The sequence below is a fragment of the Apaloderma vittatum genome, unplaced genomic scaffold (assembly GCF_000703405.1).
Source record: "Apaloderma vittatum isolate BGI_N311 unplaced genomic scaffold, ASM70340v1 scaffold14751, whole genome shotgun sequence".
NCBI classification, from domain to species: domain Eukaryota; kingdom Metazoa; phylum Chordata; class Aves; order Trogoniformes; family Trogonidae; genus Apaloderma; species Apaloderma vittatum.
Genome location: NW_009699781.1, coordinates 4,382 through 25,893, shown reverse-complemented (window position 1 = coordinate 25,893; position 21,512 = coordinate 4,382). Strand labels below are relative to the sequence as shown.

Genomic DNA, 21,512 nt, shown 5'->3' with positions numbered 1-21,512 from the left:
TAAAAGGGGTTATTCCAAGGCAATCGTTTCTCTACAGGAGATGAAAAAATTCAGAAATGTCAGTGGAAGCAGTGAGTTTAACTGGAAGCAAAGGACTTTTATAATCTGTGTTAAAGTAAGCGTTTGGTGATGAGCGTGATGGTGCACTGGATTGGGTTTCCTGCCAAGTGTATATGTCGCCTCTGGTGACGGCTTGTTTGTAAGAATGGATTTTTCTAGAATGACCCAAGAGTTGGGATTAGATGATCTCCGAGGGTTAACTCCAGCCCTGTTTTCAGCCTAACACTGTATATATATTGTAGTAGTTGCTGATGTGGTAGCTCCAGCACACTTCGTTTAGACATCTCCAGCGTGAAAGAAGTGTTGTTTCCTTTCAGAAATTGTTCTAATAGAATTCTGTTTTTCCCTTTTGGTTGCAACATGTCGATACAGATTTGGATGAGTGCCTCACAGGCGCTCACGCTTGTTCCAGAGGACAATTATGTGTGAACGCATTGGGATCATTCTACTGTGTCAACCACAGAGTGATCTGTGCAGAGGGCTTTATACTCAACAGGCATAGAAAATGTGTTGGTAAGATGATAGGAATAAGCCATTCACCACAACATCGTAATTCTTCATGCTCTGCAATGCATTTAAACCATTTGTGCTAAAAGGCTCTCGGGCCATCTTTGCATATGGCATTTCTATATGAGTTAGTAAAAACACATGTGCACCATTTGCTCAGCCACTTAACATCATGAGCTGTACGCTGTTTGGCTTTCTCCCCAGCAGTACATTCTCAGGATACGTATAACTTGGCTCAAAAGTCGTAAAAGTTCATAGGTATGATGACCACAGTGGTACTGATGATTATTGAACTGGACTAGGAAAACCTAGCAGTTGATCTCTCTGCCCGGTGTCAATATTGCCAAACCCCCAGACATCCCAAACCGACAAAACCTTCACATACACAGCTCAAGAAATCTGCTGAAGTCCAGGCGGTGGGAAAGATCCATTCCAAAGAGAGGGAATTTTAAAATTCAGATTAGGCCTCTGTTGATTCTGGCGCAAATTCCTTTGTGTGAAAGTCAAAGATGCATCGTAATTCTGCTGTATCATCCCCGCTATTTCAGTTCATGCAAGAAACCAACCTATTTTTGCAAGTGTATTTATGAGGATTTAATTTGCTTCCAAAAGCCAAGGCCTGAGCTTAGGAAATAGTTTCTCTTTGGGGTACTTTTCTAGAGGCTAGTAAAATGGAGAACCTGGTGACCTCCAGTCGTTAATGAAAGCAGTGGTGCCTGTGACTATAACGTAATATAATTCGCCTTCTTCCACCCCTCTCTTTCTCCCTGCAGCTACAACGCTTTTCTGACCTTCACAGTTTTGGTTTCATTCCTATCTTTTAAAGCTCTATGATCTCATCTTATTAATGAGCATCGTAGGGCACAAGGGCACAAGCAGGAAAGTTTATACTGTGACATAGCTGAGAGCAGAAATGTGATTTACCATCTTCTGGGTTTTCCTTAAGTTGAAAAAATTGGACTGTATTTTTTTTATAAATTGTTTATTTTGAAATCAGAACTACCGGTAAGCATGGAGAAGTAGAAATATAGTTTAGGTTGGATTAAATACCTGGGAGAACACCATGGGAAGGAAGGATGCCTTTGCAGAGACCGGACCGGGCTGTGAGATGGAAGGCGGTGTCTGTAGTTGGCCCCAGTCCTGGCGCACCCCTTGGCTTTCACAGACCCTGCTGGGGGTGCCCCACTTCTGAACAGAAGGTCTGGTAAGCGGGCAGCTCAAGGAACTGCCTCACCTTGCTTTCTGCTGCTGGAAATCTTGCCATTTAAAACCCTGATGTTTTTCCTGACTATGCAGTAAGGATATATCTGTCCTTTTCTACGTCTCCCAAGAGCGTTTTAAACTAAATCAATGTGTGTTTGTCAGCAACTTTGGCAGAAGGCGCTATAGAAGATGCCAAGTGCTTCCTTTTATTCACTTCCTTCCCCTCCTGTCCTCTACCCCATCACATTATAACGGAGTTTTATTGTGCTTGATAGAAGATAAACCTCAGGCATCACTAATAAAACGGAAGATACAACTCTTATTTGTAAAGCTAAAAGATCCTCTCCTCCCGCGCTAAATAAGAAGCCTCTCTATTTCTCTAACACGAGTCAGGTTTTTACAGAAATCCTTATAAGCAATCTAGAAAACTTTGAAGTTACTCTTTTGTTAGGATAGACAAACCCTGTGTGCTCCTGTCTCCTCTGCAGCTCTGCTCTCTGGAGAACATTTGCTGCATTGAACATTTTTCCTGCCTCTCTCGTCCGCGGGGAGAAGCCACAAGTGTACTGTGGTTTCTGTTTTGTTGAGCTGCCTCACTGCAGCTACATTCGCCCAAGGTATCCTTCGTCACCCTGAGCTACCTCAAACACAAACTTGCAGTAACTCATTTGCAAATTATTCTTTTTCTAATGATTTTGCCTGTTTCAGAGGCTGGAGGAACGATCTTGGCTCAGCAACGAACCAGCCTGTTAACCTTTTCTCTGCTGAATTTCCTGTAGTCGAGCTGCAGAAGATTAGAACTTCAGGTGCATTCACGAGCAGCCGAATGCCCCAAAGCCAGCCACACGCAGTGAGGAGTCGCCAGCTGTTTAACTAGTTTGTACACACCAGTTTTGCCTTAATAGATATTAAAACGTCTTTCAGACTTGCAAGGGGGCCAGTTAGCTCAGTCACTTGAGCGTGGCGGTAACGACGCCAAGGCTGTGGGTTCGATTCCCTTTCAGTCCCCACGTGTTGCCTGATCTAGTCGAGAGGTGGTGTCCCTGGTGACAGGGAGGTTGGATTAAATGATCTCTAAGGTCCCTTCCAGACTAGGCCATTCTATGACTCTATGACTCTATGTTCTCCAGAGATAAGGGCCAGGTTGGGGTGTTTTTAACATGGATTTCTTTTCCCGGTGGCTTGCAGGCAAAGTCATTACCACCACCCACGTGCACACTGACAGGAGACTACTTTGCTCCTTTCTTTTTGCTGCTCCCATCTACAGCTCCGCCCCTGCCCGAGTGAGCGAAGGGTCATTTTATTGCTGAGCCACAGGGACCGCGCGTGAACGCAGGGTGGGTGGCTGCAAAATCGTGACAGGTTTAAATAAAACAGATGTATTACGTAAAAGAAATTGAGCTGAAGTAATTTGAAGACGAGGTGGGGAGATGGAGGGGGGAACATCTTGAGAAAATATACATGCAGGGAGAAAAGAGTCTGCATTTCACGTTTTTATAAAAAGTGCCAAAAAAAATTAAGTTTTAATGTTGAAGTATGTATTGAGAAAAATAGCAGTAGGCTAATGTTGATATTCCTTTGCAAAAATGTCAGCTCCTGAGATGCAACAGGCACGCTCAGGGATGGTGCATATGTTGCTGTTTTCAACAATTCCAAGGATAAAAAAGCGATATTACGCAATAGCATTTCCTTCTGGTTTTCGCTTGACCTAGAGTGAGGAATGCTGTTGCTGCCCACATAGACCTAATAGATTTCTCCACAATTAACTGTATGACTTGTTTTTAATATATTACTGAATTATATTCTCTTTTATTCCTAGTTATTTATAAGTATAATCTTACCCTTCCTCACCTTCACCTGGATGAAGACTGCAGCCAGTCCAATGTTGGGAAATAGTATCATAGAATTGTTTAGGTTGGAAAAGACCTTTGAGTCCAACCATTAACCCAGCAGTGCCAGCCCCACCACTGACAGGTGTCCCTGAGCACCACATCGACCCGGCTTTTAAACCCCTGCCCTGGGCAGCCTGTGCCAGGGCTTGACAGCCCTTTTCGGTGAAGAAATTTTTCCTAATATCTAATCTAATCCTCCCTTGGAGTTAAATGAGAAAGAAGAGAGCCATTAAGTTTGTAACTGAAAATATAAGTAATATTTTTCCTGCTCCTCTGTCAAGCATCCTACCGACTTCCTGAGCTGGTTTCCAGTACTGAAGAGAGAGAGGCTATGGACCCTCTTATCTTCTGTATCAAAGAAAGGAGAGGTTGTCCTGTTTTATAAAAACCGATTCAGTCCACGCTGACCTCTGCTGACCTCGTGCCGTGATGGCAGAGCAAAATGATTCTGGGGGCAGCCTGGGCTGAAAAGAACCAGCGCCATCGCTCTTTTGCTGCCCCACCACAAACTGGGACTTTGTTCCCAAAGCTGCTCATGCTAAGGGACACTGGTTTGCGATGGGGATTGATGGTGGACTGAGGGGAACTCGTGAGAAAGATTCCAGAAGCCTTCTTAGATCTTGTTTTGTGGCGTGACCATTTAGGAATTATTTTGGAAGACTTTAGGCTGCATATCTGTTTAATAAAATGAAAAGGGAACTTTGGTAGGCTGAAACTTTGGATAACCTGGTCTGGTATCAGAAACGGAGGTTCATGCCCTAACGTTGGACAGGACAGAGCAGAGCCTTGCCTGCTGCATGGCTCATAGTTTGAGCCTTGCATCTCAGCCCAGGTGACAATCATTAGGCTTTAGGGATTGTCAGTGTATCCCTTGGTGCACAAAACTGCCACTGAAAGCAAAAATTCTTCATGTAATCTTCCAGCTTCCACGGGTTTAATTTCCTCAAATGCATTCTGGCCAGCTCTGCTCATTTTCTTGAGTGCTCGAAAGTTTGAAAATTGAGTCAAAAAACAGAGACCAAAAAAAAAAACAAAACTATTTGACATCTTGTTTTCCTCTGTGAAATCTTAACCTTCCTTTTACCTGTTGACACCTGCTAATCGGGTGGAACACTTCCTATGCTGTATTTGGGGAGGTGTTTCAGACCAACATGCTTTCCTCTCTTGGTGTTGTTCTGACCTGAGTTCAGTTCATATGACGGAGTGTGGTGCTGACAGCCTATTTGTAGGAGAAGGTTCTGGTGGTCTGCAAGGAAAGATAATCTCGGATCTGTTGCATAGCCTCGTAAATCAGTAGAAAGCCTTACACTAATTTTGATACTAAATGGCTATCCATAGCCATTCTTCTCTGCAATTTTTTAAAAGATCCTTAAGTTTATTCCAGGACTAAGGCTAGTTAGGTGGGATAAGTCTACCACAGCAGCTCATATTCTTCCCCAAGCGCGGGGAGGGGGCTTTTGGGTTGGATGCGTGTGCTTTTTTAATTTTTTTTCCCCCAAGATGAGAATATTGATGCTTACACTTGAAGCTAATGTAGAGAAACCGGGAAACAGTACAAGCATTAGGAGGACATAACCCAGAAAACCCTTGGAGTAGGGTATTAACCTGCCACACAGTGCGAGTCCACAGACATCTCCAACTGCGATTAACCTGCTGTGGATTAACCGACTGGCTTTGGAAAGCAACATACGCGGCTTGTGAGGAGTAGCTATGGCAAACGAAAAGGAAAACACGACTAAATGAGAAGTGAAATGGTACCAAGCTGCCCTACTGGTGTTGGGAAACTCGGTGCATATCCCCAGTTCGCTGACTTCGGCAGGACCGGAGATTTCTTTTGGTGCTCATCTCCATCTGGTTGTCGGAAAACAAGCTGACGTGTTTTCTAAGACAAAAGGCTTTTAGAATGACTTGTCCTGTTTCCATGCCCCGCAAGTACTATATCTGATGTTGTACTTAGCTGGGAATGAGGTTGTAGACCCAAAACGAAAATCTGATTTAAACAGTACTTGCTTTATTGTATAATATGAAAATAGCATCATGTGCAGAGAAGCTGGGCGATTGGTAATGATTACGGTCACATTTGGCTTTTGTTAGCTCTTGAAATACTTCTTAGCTTTATATAGAACTGTGAACGTGTTAAGATTTTGTGGAGAATGGCAAGAAAGTTTGTCTTCCCATTCCTAGCCCTTTTTGCTGCTTGTAAGTATTTGCTCATCGTGGCATTTCATTATTCACATAAGCAAACCCTAAATTTGAGATTGTTTCATCTAAGCCCATCCAAATGCATCGCTTCAAAGGTGTCGCGAATTACTTCCCAAATTGCCCTACATTCCACCGTCTTGTATTGAAGTGATTCTTTTTTTTTTAAAAAAAAAAGGAAAAAAAGAGCTTTTCCACTACTCCACCTGCTGAAATCAGATCTCTTTAAAGGTTGAAATACAAATGTACAAACTTGACTGAGCCTTCGGGATTCCTCTTTCGATGACTCCAGGGCGGCGAGGCTGGCAGTTTCGGTGCTTCTCTCCTGCAGCTCTTCCGCACCAGCAGCTCCTGCCTCTCTGGCGTGAAGCAGCGGGACTTTATATACAGCCTGGGCTGTGAAAACCTGATAATGAGCAATAAGCATTAATCGCTTTCTCATTCAATTGTCCAGGAGGTTTCTATCCAGTCAACCAAGAAGCTGATTCTCAGTCCTTTGCCCACCCTGCGTTTAATTGGTTCTGTGCATCCCCTGTCCTTGATGTCTGCACATTTGGGAAGAGGGAAGGAGAAGGAAATCTCCCTCTGATTTGTGTGTCTCGAGTTACTCTCTGTTAACAAGAGATCCTGGAGTAACACGTCTTTTGTCAGAACGCTGTAGCAAAGTCTATTTTGAATAACTTTTGGAAGAAATGGTTTCACTTGAGCTTTTGACTCCTTCCAAAAGAGCAGGAGGAGGCAGATGACTTGATAAATATGTGAATTATTTAACTCTTTCTTGTAGACATTAATGAGTGCGTGGCAGATACGCACACCTGCCAGCGGGGAGAGCACTGCGTCAACACAGTGGGATCGTTCAAGTGTCTCCAGGAACTGAGCTGTCAGCCAGGTTATGAGCTTAAGGACGGAGAATGTGCTGGTAAGACAAGTGGTTTTCAGCTGATGCAATTGCTGTTGCGAAAAGGAGAAGAAAGGGATTTGCGAAGCGTTTTATTGTTGCTGGTCTGTGATACTAGGGTTGTAACTAGAAAACGCTGATCATCATGGAAGTGTTTGGCTTCACGGGCCCCCCTGTACATTCAGTTTTTTGAAGTAGGTTCCAACAATAACTATGAATTATTTGGAAAATGGATGAAACCGTGTGAATTAGGATTTACCCTGTTTTTAAGGCATTAGAGAGAGATCTCACCGACGGAGGAATTCCTGTTACAGCCTTCTGCCTGGCTCTGCTTTTCGCTGCTGGGGCTGGTGGTGGTTGCAGTCGAACACTGAATCACAGCCTGAACAGATCACGGGGCTGACACAGTCCCGTCCTTCCTGTGTTTAGGAGGTCTGCCTGCATTTATTTACATTTGGAGTGCTCCTGGGGTTCAGAAGCTATTCTTCATCTCCCCCCTTCTCGGTCTAACGGAGGAGCTAACCTCAACTGGTCATAGCACGGCAGAGGTTGCTCTGCAGCACAGGGCTCTACAAGAGACACGCGTGCCCTGCCTCCCAGGGCAGAAGTCAGTGCTATTCACTCCTACATGTTTTACACAGAGTTTCCTGACAGCTGGAGGGAGAGATACCGAAGGAAGGGACTTCACTCTTAACATATAAGTGATCAGAAATCTCACTTTATATACAGCTTCCTAAGTAAGCCCTGGTTTACTCCAAGAGGCTGTTCGTGAATGTCTCGTTCTGTTGTCTGATTCTATAGCATTTCTAATATTTACTGCTGATCTAAATCACTGTCTAGTCTTAAAAGTGAGCTTAGAGCAGATTATAAAACATGGAAATTGTTTTGAAGTAGGCTTAAAGTGAATGACTTGGAAGAACATTTCTCAAATTTCAGAACTACTCTGTTTAAAACTGCCTACAGATAACTGTTGGATTTGCAGAGGTTTCTGAACTACTCAGCTCCATGTTTTTCTTTGTCTCACTCTATAAATATGGTAGGAAGACTTATTAAAATGGTACCTTCTGGGTGAGTGGTGCTGTTCTGTGTGCATTAGTGTGTATATATATATGTATATATATTATATACATATATATATGTGCACAGACGTGCCAGTGCGTGCAGTGAAATCCCAGCTGTGTTCAGGTTAGGTGCCACCGAAAGCAGTGGAGGCAGGTTTCTACCTAGAATTCCTGAGGTGCATAAGGAATAAGAGACCATTTTGCTTTTGAAAAAGCGTGATACACATTTGATGATGCATCCTTTATTCCTAGTCTTAATTTAGGGGTTTAGGATTTTAAAGCTGCCAGTGTTTCTGTATTGGTGGTTTATGAGAGATGCTGTGAACAAGGAGTAGGGACCTGGATCGACTTGGCTTCAGAACCTGATAAGTTCTGAAGTTGACACTGAAGAGAGCATCCAGAGCAAACACAAAGGCAGTGTTGGGTGTGTGGTTTAAATAATGCTTCCTACCTTCTTTACTGAGAAGCTAACTAGTCGTGAGGATGACTGAAAATTGCAGCTTCACTGGTTGCAACTTGACGCTTGGCTCTGATTTAACAGATATCGATGAATGCAAGAGAGGGACTCACAGCTGTAAAGTAAACTTCGTTTGTCAGAACACAGAGGGATCGTTCTACTGCGAGTCAAAGCAACGCTGCATGGATGGATTTTTACAAGACCCAGAGGGAAACTGCGTTGGTAAGTGTGACCAGCAATATGTTTGTAATATGTGCAGCGGCACCGGCCAGCTCCCGTTCCTCTTCACCTGGCTAAGGGGTGTATATCGACCACATGTGGTTTTCCTCGAATTCTGCTGGGAATTTGACCGGAACATTGCTGTCCTTTTTGAGCTGTGCATACTTGCATATAGAGTTTGAAAGTGTTACCGGCACAGACCTTCATCAGCCTTATCTCTGCAGCACGTTAAATTGAAACTAAGAAAAAGAATTGGCAGCTGGAAGAAAACAGACTGGGCAGGTTGCATAGCTTCTCTCGCTGCTCCTAATCCATTTTCTCTTTGCCAGATATTAATGAATGCACGTCTCTCCCTGAGCCATGCAAACCAGGATTCAACTGCATCAATACCGTCGGGTCTTACACCTGCCAGAGGAACACGACCACTCCAACGAGGAGGGAACCCGGTGCATCGGTAAGGTCAGGCCCTACGGTCTGATGAGGTGTCCTCTCAGAGCTGCTCTGGATGATGTTCCCCATTTACTCCCAGTCGTCTGGGCATTCCAGATGGACTCTTACTCTCTTTGTGAAAAGAATGTTTAAATATCCATATAGGCTGGCATGCAGCTTGATACTGGTTTGTATTTGTTCCTCACTGACTCGGAGTAGCAGCTTTCATCTCCTGTTAGCGTTTGTGAAGGAGCACACTGGGCACGAAGGAATCGAAAGCTTGGTCCTTGGTGCCCAAGGCAAGGCTGGCCACGTGTGCTTTAATTCCCTAGCTCTGTGTTACACGAAGTAGGAAATGCCAGAAGGACAGCAAGGGGAAAAAAGAAAAAGAAAAAAGAAATGACAAATCAGCATTTTGCTTAGTGATGGTGTCCTGATGAGTCAACTTACATTCCCTGAGAATAAAAGGAAGGATGAAAAATAAGCAAAATTGCTTCAGGTGGGTGGAAGCTGTGCTGGCAGCTGTTAACTTGGTCATGACTGGCAACTCGTAGTGAAAAATAGTGGCGTCGGTGCACCCCGTTTCCCCATAGATTCCTGCATTCTCCTTTTTGCTCTTCATTGTGCTCCCTCTCCCGTCACGATTTCACTCCCAGGCTATCCAAAGCATGCTGAGGTGGGGAAGATTTGGAAGCAGCAGAAGCGGGGGGGGGTGTAACTGAGGAAATTGAGAAAGTTTCTTGATAGATACAGCTCTGGGGAGCTATATTCTGTAAACTCAGGGCAAAGGAGTGCAGCCTTGTTTGGTGACCTATTACAGAGCAGCCTGAAATAGTGCAGTTTCCACGGCGAGGTCCAGAAGTCTCACCTCTCTCCGTTGCTGTAAAGACACGGTTCTGGGCTAGATCAGCTGCGTGAAGGTCCGTTTGCACCACCTGAAGTGCGGTGACCCTGAATTTGGTTTTGGGGTTGCCGCCACGCCAGTGTCTCCATGAATGCCATTTTTTTTCACGACTCGTCACCGGGCAGCTCAGAAATCCTGGCTGTAGTGCTAGTGGTTTCTGTTTTGGAGCCATGCTAATGGCCAGGGCAAATTGCACCCCTGAACTTTAAAATGATGATTTAGAGGAAGCATTTTTTTCCCCATGACTTCCTAAAAGGGAGTGACTGTGTGTCAATATGTGAACGAGGTGGAAATTGCCATTCTCCATGCAGCATTTGCATTCTTTAAAGCGTGATAAATTAACACAATGCATTGTAACGACACTTTGTCTCCACATGGCTAACAATGCTTTTAAGGAGCAGGTATAACGAAGCTTCCCTAGTTTGATTTTTGGGAATATTTAATGTTAACTGGTGATTTCTCTGTCTTTGCCTGTGCGCTCTGTTTGCAGTCTATATCTTTTGGCAATTTTTTTTGATATGACTTTAAGTAGGCAGAGGGCATGGAAAAGAAGAAAGAAAAGCATGTGGTCCTCATTTCCCCTCTCTGTGATAAAGACTGGTTTCTTTAAAGCATTACAATAGCTAATTAGATTCCTGATTCAGATTTATTCACAGTAGTAAATACATCATCAGCACATGTGTCTCCAGCAGAACTGGACTTGCACGGTCGTCTTCTCAGTTTCCAGGATTCACCTCTCTTTAAAATGTTCATATATTTTCTGATTTAGTAAATGAGTTGTTAAAAGCTACCTCTTGCATTTAACCGAGCACTGCTGTAGCTGTTATGAAATATAGCACACCTCCAACGGTATAATGGCCTGGCACTAATTGAAGCCTGAACACAATGGGATGTATAATTTTGGACAAACTAACGAGACGGTCACACACACGAATTCACTGCAAACAAAGCGGCTACTTTACGTATTTGTATCTGCATTAGAAACATCCTTGTCTTGATGCTACCCCTGATCTTAAAAGGAAATGAAGAGACAGCGTTTTGGCAGGAGCCTGTGAGCCTGTCAGGAATTCCTTGCTTGGCAAGGGGCATCCCCTGCCATCCCCAACCCTGGTTCCACCAAGGACAGTGTGGGTGGGCATCTGTGCTGAAATACCCAATCTGAGTGTTTGTATTTGTTAGCTTGTCTCATCGGGGCCCATATAACCTCCACTTTCCCAAGTCCAGGTGTCCGTGCTCTGGCTTCCCCTGTCGTTTTCTCAGCACGAGCGCTTCCAGGAGCGCTGTCCAAGGCTGGAGAACTGCCCAGGAACCCTTTGGGATGAAAAAGTGCTCAACTTTATCACTTCAAATAGGGCAGAACGGAGACTACCACCCAAATCGATATTTCACAAACAGGGATTTGGGTTGTAAAAGTAGTTGAAGATGTGAATAACAGGAAGGAAGCAGGATCTGATGGCTTAGGAGATGGCCGAGCTCGGAACTCTTGGAGGAATTCAGGTTTCTGGGGGTTAATCACTTTTTGATGCTTCTCGTCACAGATGACAGTAGGGTTTTGTTAGATACTTGATGAGCTATTTAGGTGCATTGCAAGTCTTGTAAATCAGCATGTATTGAAAACTCTCGTCTTCATCTGAGGGTTATAAACCGAGATTGGAAGTGGTGCATGTGAGTGGAGAAGCAACTTCTTTGTTGGTACTGGATTTTGGATGAGAGGCTGTGAGGAATACCAAAATGCAAGTTGATTGAGAAAAGATCAACATTGGGAAAGAGCAAAAAAAGTAGACAGCAGGAGCAAGATTGAAAGGGCAACTGGAGATGAAAATAGCAATTGCTTTAATTGAAGGATGAGCAGGATTTCTGGCTCGTTCTTGTTTTGCTTTAAATGGCTTGCTGTGACTCACGTAATGGCAGAACATCAGAATAGAGTGTTTAAATGTCATGGTTTGATCAGAATCAAAATGTGTTTACATTGAAATGCAGAATATGCTGGGAGAGCTCCACTGCAGTTACAGTTGACCGTTTTCCACTTTTCAGATAACGCGTTGCTTTTCAAAAGTTTGACTTACAAAGCTGACTCAGAGAACGTCGGTGGGAAAAGCTGATATTCTTTGTCCTGTCCAGGGGATAACCCAAAACCTTTCTGTTCCTGTTATTTAATGATTTTTTTTTTTTTCTTTTTGAAAACATTAATTTTTCAGCAAATGGCATTTAAACTCGTTGCTTTCTCTGGCTCTGCAGACGTGGATGAATGTCAGACGGGCGTGCACCGTTGTGGCGAGGGGCAGATTTGTCATAACCTTCCGGGGACTTACCGCTGCGACTGCAAGATGGGGTATCAGTACGATGCCTTCAGCCGAAGCTGCATCGGTATGTAAGGCACGAGACGAGTTGAAACGACTGATTGATGGAGCCTTGGACGACAAGGCAGTATTTAGCACCGTCGTGGGGTGTGGTTTTTAGTTCTGCAGTGCGGAAAGATAATGGAGCTGCCTCCAACGCAGCCGGCGTTGGGTGCGACCGGCCGTTCCGAGCTCTGCCACTCCGTGCCGTGATTTTGGGCCAGGTGCCCTTGGTTTGGTGTAGCTGCAGGTTATCAGTTCAAGTCATCTGCAGAATACTTCCCTACGGGTTACGCTGCTGCTGTAGAAATTTGTCTTGCTGAAGGTTTCACAACTTTCTTCATGAGAGACTATGATACAGCATTTTGCATTCTGGTGCCACCGTGCAAAGTGCTGCAGCATGAAACCTGAGGTTGCAGCATTTTGTGCCCTGCAAATCAATCTCTGACACTTTTAAGAAATATCCTTCTGCACCAAACTTAATGCTTTTGTTTCCAAGTTGATTGTATATTTGCTTGCTGTGCTGGCAGATATAAACGAGTGCTGGAATTACCCTGGACGCCTCTGTCAGCACACGTGTGAGAACACCCCTGGCTCCTACCATTGCACTTGTTCTTCTGGTTTCCGCTTGTCTTACGATGGAAAGCATTGTGAAGGTACCAGATGTGGGGTTTTTTTCCATGAAGAAAAGATTGCAGTGTGAATTAAGAGGCTTTAGAGAAGGAGTTGAGGTGGGATATAAGTAAACGCATGATTTATGTGCGCTCAGATTTGCAGACAAGCAATCCAACACTCAAACCGTCAAAGTTCTGCCTCTTTCTTCCTTTCTCTCACATGTTTTTTCCTTTCCTTCCGGGTGAGAGAAAAGGAGAACATTATAAAGTTAGAATAGGAGACTTTCTGCTCAAATTTTAAAAGAGATGGAACCTGGTAGTGACAAAATTTGAAAAAAGTGGTTCAATTTGAATGAAAGTTTTCTCCATGATTCTTTTTAAGGCAACGATTACATATTTTTAATCAGCTGAAACACGTAAGGTCTACGTATTTGAACGTGGATGTGTTTTTATTGGCACATGTAGAGATGAAATCCAGGTGCCACAGACATCGTCACAGTTCTTGGCCTGGGGGGCAGAAACATTCTTGGGATGCATTAGTCCACCCTTATTCACTCAGACCAGAGGTATCTGGTGGCTGCTCTCAGAGGCAAGAAATGGTGGGAGACACTGTTCTGAAGTGTTGTGGCAGTGTCTGTGGGTTTGTTTTTTGGCTCCAGATGTGAATGAGTGTGATACGAGTCCCTGCAGCCAGGAGTGCGCCAACGTTTACGGCTCCTATCAGTGTTACTGCAGGCAAGGCTTCCAGCTCGCAGAAGATGGACATTCTTGTAAAGGTGAGGCTGCTGCTCTGCCAGGTCAGATTAAATATGCCTGTAAGAGTCAGGGCTGTCTCATTCTTCGATGGATTCCGTGACTGTAGAACCAGCGGGGTTATTGTTTCATGGGGCTAGAGCTTACGGCTGAAAAAATTGGAAGGGTGGATATGTCTGCATTGCTGCAGTGACAGCCACGGTTGAGCGAAGGCTTGCTCTTACTTCTGCTCATGATGTGTGAGCAGTAGAGGGATCAGAACGGGGGAAGGAAGGGGTTTACCTATTACTGACTCATTGGAGAAGCCCTGTTTAAGAAATGGTGGAAAAACCCACGTTCTTCCGAGCGCAAGGAAGCCCCCAAAGCAATCCTAGAAGAATTACAGAGGTCCCAGAGAATGTTTTTCAAACTCAGATGTACCCTAGACTTGGTGTTGTCCACGGGTCCATACTATTTGCAACCAGTGTTTTTGGGAGCAGTCTTGAGTCCAGCATTTCAGAAAGCACCATCAACAGTCCTCGAGCAATGTTGCCAACAGGTCACCCAGAGAAGCTGTGGATGTCCCCTCCCTGGAGGTGCCCAAGGCCAGGTCGGACAGGGCTTGGAGTAACCTGGGCTGGTGAGAGAGAGGTGTCCCTGCCCATGGCAGTGGCTTGGAAGGAGATGATCTTTAAGGTCCCTTCCAACCCAAAATATTCTATGATTCTGTGAATGTCAAACTTTCATGGTTGCATTCTTGTCTAAGAATATATCCCAGTATAATTACAATAATTTATAATTTATGTTTAAGGATGTATTGCAATTGCATCAGAATTTCCTTGTGTTCTACAGACTCTTTATTTTCAGATTTCCACTTTTCTTTTTTTCATATGTTTCTAATTGTGGGGTTTTTTTGTTCCGCAGATATCGACGAGTGCACGCAGAGCGCAGGCGTTCTTTGTACTTTCCGCTGTGTGAACGTTCCTGGTAGTTATCAGTGTGCTTGTCCGGAGCAGGGATATACCATGGCAGCAAATGGAAGAACCTGTCGAGGTAATGAGGAGTTTGGGAAGTGAAAGGGTGACGCTTTAATCCTTGGAATGATCTGAGCCATTCCAGTGATTGGGTCAAGTCTCCAGCTCTCTCTGGGTGAGCTAATGGTTCCAGTGAATTCCTAAGGGAACCCACTTCGTCACTCAAACCGCGGCACTTCACGCGCCTGAGCTGTGTGTGCAGCGGAAAGCAAGCTGGTTTTTCTGAGGTGCCAGATGTAGAAATCCGTGGTTTCATTATGAGTTGTGGTTTCCTGCCCCAGAAAACTAAGAGAGTGAGTGTGGGAGCTGTGACGGGGACTTGGACACCCAGACGTCTGCCAGCTAAGTTTAAATATGTTGCCTTTAGTAAATGTTAGTGTAAATGATGTGTATTCTACCTCCCCCCCGGCACACACACCTCTTCTCCAGGATCACAGAAATATTTTCTGGGTGTGTGGTGGGTTTCATCTGGTGCGCAGCTGTCGGAATTTGAAGGAAAAAATCCCCCTTTTGCAAAAGGATGCACTGACTGAGTAATGATGAGGGAAGATCTGATTACCTCTACGTACCCTACGTTTTTTCGGTTACACTAACTGCCAGGCATTTCCTGCCCTTAGTTTTTCAGGAACCCTTCACATAGCTTTTGGTTATGTACCTCCTATGCGGAAATTCTCTTCTCCGTGGTAATGGCAGTGAATTTACACTGTGTAAATCATGAATGGCATGAGCATACTTGATCCTGACTTCGGAGCAGAGAACCAGACCAAAGGGAAAATGAAAAGACTTAAAATATAATGTGAAGACTTTTAAAAGATTTTTTAAAGCGCTTTTTTTAAATATATGTTCTTAAGTATGACTTCAGCATGCAGATATATCCATGTGCTTTTAGATTCTTACGTAAATGTCACCTTTAAAAAAACGCAGCTATAAGTCTCCTTGGGCTTTTTTTTTTCTTTTATATTTTTTTTTTTTGCTAACTTTGAGCACTGGCACGTTCGTTGCCACCTCTGCCAGCACGTGAGCCGAGGACGTCTCGCGGAGTTAATAGCGTGAGTCCCCGCATCCTTCATCTCTCCTGAGCTGGAGGCACCCAGCGTGCTCCTGGAAGTGGAGGCGAAGGGTTTGCCCCAAGGACCGACGGATCACGGTCGCGTTGCGTGGCGTGATATCCTCTCTGCACACCCACCCTGTGCGGAGAGGGTTCCTGCTGCAGCCAGCTGCACTAAACACAACGGTATATTGGCTTCCACCAGCTGAAGATCCGCTGCTGCTTGCTCATCATCTGACCGGTTCCTAAGAGCTGCTGGTGGTACATTCCTTTTGCCTTTTTATTTTCAGACGAGGCGCGTTACATCTTGTGTAATAGCATCTCAACATATGGATCTTTTTGGAGAAACCGCCAGTGGTATTTTGCAGCGCGGCCAAATGGGTGACGGGAGCGCTTTCCCGACAGGGATTGCAATATGGAAGAAATTTTGTTTTCACCTAAGGGCACTTCTGAGAACCGGCAAGGGATTTAATTTGCTTTGATTCTCTCCTCCTTCCTCTTGTGTACTTTTCTTTGCAAGACTTTTAAACCAGTCGGTTCAGGGTGTGAGATCAGTTCTCATCCCAGGGGACTGGAGGGAGTGGGAGGTTACAATTTTCCTCCAAGAGTCTCTCCCCTCTGTGACAATTGGCAGAGCTGCAGCGCCCTACACAGTCCACATGGTTTGCCTGTTAGCATTTATTTCATTTTAAAGCCTCCGTGCGTTGTCTAGACTTTTGGGAGTACACAATGTGACTGTGAGATCTTTGCCAGTATTTTCTGCTCAAGCTGGATCCTTCTTACTGCATCTGGTTTTCAGCCTGTTAAGGTCCATGGCTTGGGCTTGTGCATATGTATTGTTTAGGTAACCACGTTTGCACTCGGGGCCATAAAGCATCTTTGAGCTTTGAATGTTTGGGGTTTTTTTTGTCTTTCGCAACATCGCTTCTCATTCCAGGGAGGTATTTGTATTTAATTTAAATTTTCAAAAATGGGTGCCTTATCCTAAAGTGCTGCTCCTAAGCTCATATTTCCTGAGTCGAGTTTGCATCTCCTGGATCACACAGCTGTACAGCAGTGCTTACTTTGCTTTGTATTTGCCCCCTGGTTTAACCCAGAGCAGCCTTCATGCATAGAAAAAAATATTCTCCTGACATAGCCCAACTTTTTCCATTTTCAAAAAGTCAATGGGAAGGTCCTGCTGGCTTTTAACATGGATTGGTGATAATTCTAATGGGACCTGCTTATTCCTGAGGGATAGCTTTTGTCGCAGTAGGCTGGGAGTGGCTGACGTGTAGGCAGACACAGGGTCTCCATCCACGACGTGAGTTTGCTCTGGGGTAGTGTCTGCAGACTGAGTGATGGGATATTTGGACGTTTACAGCCTTCTCCATGAAGAAGGAGCCATTGCGATCAATGTGGAGAGCCTACACAGTGGCTGCAGGGCTGGTCTGAGAAACTTAGAGTTCCCCTGCCTTAGGCAACCACTATCTAGTTATTTTATTCTGTTTTCTTTCGGTTCCCGAAAACATATGCATCTCTGACACCTCAGGAGCAAGGGAGAAGAGGACAACACGGGCAATTCTGCCTAGATGTTCACGTTGGTTTGAACCAAGCACGTTTACGCTCAGTTTTTATTGCGGCGGGATGCGGCTAGACAGGAGGAGCTTGGGGTTTGAGACCCTCTTTTCCTTCTCATGTTTATTCTTCACCGAAAGTGAAACCCTTTGTTGCAGCAGACGTGTTCAGGCAGGTTCAGAGGAGCTGGGTAAAGAAGCCAGCCTCCCCTGGCCGTGTGCTGGGTGGCTCCCACCGCTCAGTGGGAGGACTGTCCGACAGTGTGAAGAGGATCACAGGGGAAGAGTGGGCTCCCTCATTTATCGCACACCCCGCCCAGTGGCGCTGCCAGTGCATAACATCAGGGAAGGAAGGTTTTTCCTGCAGCGAGCAGGTGAATTTTAGCAGCGTTGGGATCCCTGCAATTTACTCTGCCACTCCAGATGCCAGCAGGTATCTGTGTGTAGAGGTGCACCTGACACACCTCACCCGAATGTGTGTTTCACAGCCCGGGTGTTCCCTCCGGCAGCAGGCGCAGGTACTGAGGAGGTGACACTCCATGGCAGCGGCAACGGCAAGAGCCCTCAGCTTACCAAGCCAAACCCACAGACCCTCTTGCTCCTCACGCGCACAGTTTCATTAAGCATATTGCAGCCCATAAATGGCGATTAGTTCTTATTTTTGAACTTAGCATGTTTTTTCCCTTGTATTTCTCCTCGTTAGACATCGATGAATGTGCCATAGGAACCCACAACTGTTCAGCCTCCGAGACGTGCTATAACATCCAGGGCAGCTTCCGCTGCCTGTCCTTCGAGTGCCCATCCAACTACCGGAAAGTATCTGACATGTAAGTATTGCCAGTGGCCACGGGTGTTACCTCATGCTTTAGTTTCTGGGCAGGTTTAAGTGCTCAGAGCTCTAAGAAGCTGCTTCAGAAGCTGGAGCATATAGATTTTCCCCACAGAGAGTTTCTGTCCAGGTTTACCTCTTCCTTCTGCCAAGCCCCCATCTGCCCTCCGACAGAATCACCAGAGCTTGCAGCTCTACTTGCTGCAGCTTTGAAGGGCCTCTGTTTGTAAGTGATTTTTTTTATTAAAAAAAAAAGAAAAGACCTTCTGTGCTGCTTTACATCATGGCAGTAGCTGCCAGGCCGCTCAGTGCACCTTTTTCACAGTGCTTCTGCGGCTCCCTGTTTAAAGTTCCCATTGCTGTTCCTCAGAGGGTGTTGAAACGTTGAAGGGGAGCAGGGCAGCGAGCTTGCCAGGCTGCAGGGTTCTGGGAAAGGCACCCCCTCCCTGCATCAGCTCCTCACCAGCAGCAAAGCTTCAGGAGCCCCAAAATCTCCCTCGTTCCTGCTTCGGTGGCTGCCAGTGCTTTGGGAAGCTGAGCAGCTTCGAGGAGCTCGTTTCCCATTCCCACATTTTAGCTCCTTTTTAAAGCCTTTTTTAGTTCCTACTTTCTTGGAGCACTGTCCCAGGCTTGTGCTGTCCGTGATGAATCACAGACGCCCCTTCCAAGCTCTGCGCTGCTTGTAGTCATGGGGCTTCCCAACACAGCCGTGATTTTTGTCTTACATTGTTCTACTCAAACAATTTTACCATTTACAAATGCTTTATGGGCGCTGTAAAAGCCTTTTACACAGCTGAAGTTAGGGACTCCTGTTTGTCTAATACATTTGCAACACTCTGAAATCCGTTATGTTTTGACCTGCTATTTTTCTTATCTCTTAGGAGGTGTGAACGAATCAGTTGTTTTAATTATCTGGACTGCCAAAATACCCCGGTGCGCATTACCTATTACCAGCTGAACTTCCAAACCAATATCGTGGTCCCAGCTCATATTTTCCGTATTGGACCATCGCCTGCCTATGCTGGAGACAACATAATCCTTAATATAAACAAGGGAAATGAAGAAAACTACTTCAGCACTCGAAGGCTGAACTCATACACGGGCATTGTCTATCTTCAGCGACAAGTGAAAGAGCCCAAAGACTTTTTGTTAGATGTTGAAATGAAACTGTGGCGTCAGGGAACGTACACTACTTTTCTGGCCAAAATTTACATTTTCATCACAGCTCACGCGTACTGAAGCATGTATTGACGTTGGATTTTATGGGTGCTATGCTCTTTAGCTGTTCTACCAAAGCTTAATACTGTTGAACTGGCATTTAATGTATCTAGCCTTTATATTATTTTTCTATCATTGCTTTAAACTTTTTTTATTGGTTGTGTAATTTAAGTTAATTTTTATCTTTTTTTTTTGTTTGTTGGTTTGTTTTCTTACGCCATTCTTTACACCATCATTTGACGATGAACGAAGGAAGGGTTCGAAAGGCAGTACATCCATTGTGTTAAATGCTGGAACCTTTTCTTAGAAATTATTTTTAGGTTTAGTCACATTTCCAGGGTATTGCACTAGAGAGGAAAGATGTTCCCTCGGGAGTACTTTTGCCACTAAGGGGAAAAAAAAAACCACCAAACTTGAGAAATTTCTCTTTGAGTTATGGCTTGGCTTAGCCCCTGACTTTGCTGAGGTTTCTCTGCGTCGAGTTGCTGTGTCGAAGGCCGTACGTGTACACCGCTCACCTCCTATTACTGGTTTATTTTCCTCCTTCCAATTTGCATAATATGTTGCCTAAAAATATATATATGAATAAAAGAAAACTCCACCAGTGAAAAAAAGCCTATGAATGAGTCTTGCTTTAGTAGGACAATTCATGTGCTAATTATTTGCAAGACCAAGCACGTTGTGCTTTAGGGTAAAAGCTCACGTTTTCAGCCGCTGGCGTTGTAGGTGCTGGGACTCCTCTCTCTACAGACTCCCTCTGTTTAGGTGACTAAATGTAAATTAGATGCTCCATAATTCTTCAACGGATATCCAAGAGGTAACGTGGAAATCATGAAACAACTGATTACTGCGCCTTATTTTAAATGTTGGGTGTGCCGCTGGGAAATCACGTGTAGTTTTAAATAAACAAGAACGAGAGCTGCTTCTCTTCTTCAGGAAACTTATTTCAGTCGTGTTACTAAATGATGTGGAGGAAAACGCTAGTTCAGCTGGCGGTTCCTATTATGCCGTTTTGAAAATAGCACGACCAAAGTTTTGAGCTGGATTTCCTCTAGTTCTACGGGAAACTGGGCAAGGTCCAAAGTCAAAGGCCAAATCTGGCAAAATGTGGGATAACGCAAGTATTTGTTAGAATTTAGAAATGAATATCGGAACTTCTTTAAGGCTGGGGTTTTTTTTCCTCCCCAAAGGCAAGAAAGCTTCAATGTTGTAATTTTCTGAGCTTCCTTTGTTCCAGCTATAATTAGTCTGCAAAATGGAAAGGAAAAACATAGCTACAATATATCAATGTTTACCGCGCTGCAGTTTGACAATCCTAGAATCACAGAACATCAGGTTGGAAGGGACCTCAAGGATCACTGGCCCAGCTTTTCTTGACAAAATAATAATCTGTTCTTTTCTACAGTTGATCTTATTCTGACTGGCACGTACACACCAAAAATGGAGAAATCAAATCTTACAGCTTTTTATGCCATAATCGACAATGCTCTTACATTATAAAATGTTTCTTTGAGCTACACCTTAAATCTCGTAAACACCACCTGTACGGTGAGAGATGTTCCGTATTGACTGTATCCCAAGGCCAATTTCTACCACTTCAAGTCACTTCTTTAATTTGGACTCTCTTGTGGGTAATAAAGTGCAAATCTTTCTATATCTGACATCGTAAAGACCCATTACCAGGGAAAAATTGCTGCTATTCCTCAGCCGTAAAATATGGGATATCGGCGAGTTTGCATACATCATGCTTTCCTTTGTTTTTTTTCCTATAAAAATCGTTTTGTAAAAGTGATCTTCCTCCATCCATCTTTCGTTTTCCATAGTTAACAGTTCCAGAAGCGTTCATCAGGGAAGCGTCAACCAAGAAACACTCGTTTATGCAATTTGTCATTTCAGTTAATGCATATCTTACAGCTCCAGGCCTGGCAAGATGAAGAGGCAGCCACAGCAACGAATAGGAGAGCCTTTCAGATCCATTATTCAGGAGACATCTCAAGTGGCCATATGTTTCTCCGTGCCCCAGTGGGGCACATCAAGATCACTGAAAGTCAGAGTTTTCCATCGTCAGTCGTTTCTGATTGAGCATAAATGATATTCAAGCCTCGCCAGTCTTTCTTGTCAGAGAACAAACGGACAAGCCATTTGTTACGTGGAGATCTTTTGCTGACTAAAAGCAGCCGTAGTCAATCATATTAAGGATCTGGCGGTTTGTAACACTGACTTTTCATTTTCTAGACAGGTAATTGATGAAGAAAGTTTTAAGGAAGGCTTTGCCTACTATTATGAGAAAACATGTCTTCATCAGCACTGTGT

General features: G+C 44.5%; 1 protein-coding gene across 1 annotated transcript in view; it reads left to right on the top strand.

Annotated features, from left to right (window-relative positions):
• Positions 1 to 21,281, top strand: part of LOC104280778 (fibulin-2-like) — a gene marked incomplete at its 5' end in the record, with an annotated part of 33,578 nt that extends 12,297 nt beyond the window's left edge. Inside the window, 11 exon segments of the mRNA XM_009878543.1 lie at positions 6,646 to 6,780; positions 8,362 to 8,499; positions 8,826 to 8,915; positions 8,918 to 8,950; positions 12,068 to 12,196; positions 12,699 to 12,824; positions 13,442 to 13,558; positions 14,439 to 14,567; positions 17,856 to 17,979; positions 18,863 to 19,106; positions 21,114 to 21,281. Of these exon segments, the coding sequence (XP_009876845.1) occupies positions 6,646 to 6,780; positions 8,362 to 8,499; positions 8,826 to 8,915; positions 8,918 to 8,950; positions 12,068 to 12,196; positions 12,699 to 12,824; positions 13,442 to 13,558; positions 14,439 to 14,567; positions 17,856 to 17,979; positions 18,863 to 19,106; positions 21,114 to 21,281 (1,433 nt within the window).
• Between the last annotated feature and the right edge of the window lie 231 nt (positions 21,282 to 21,512).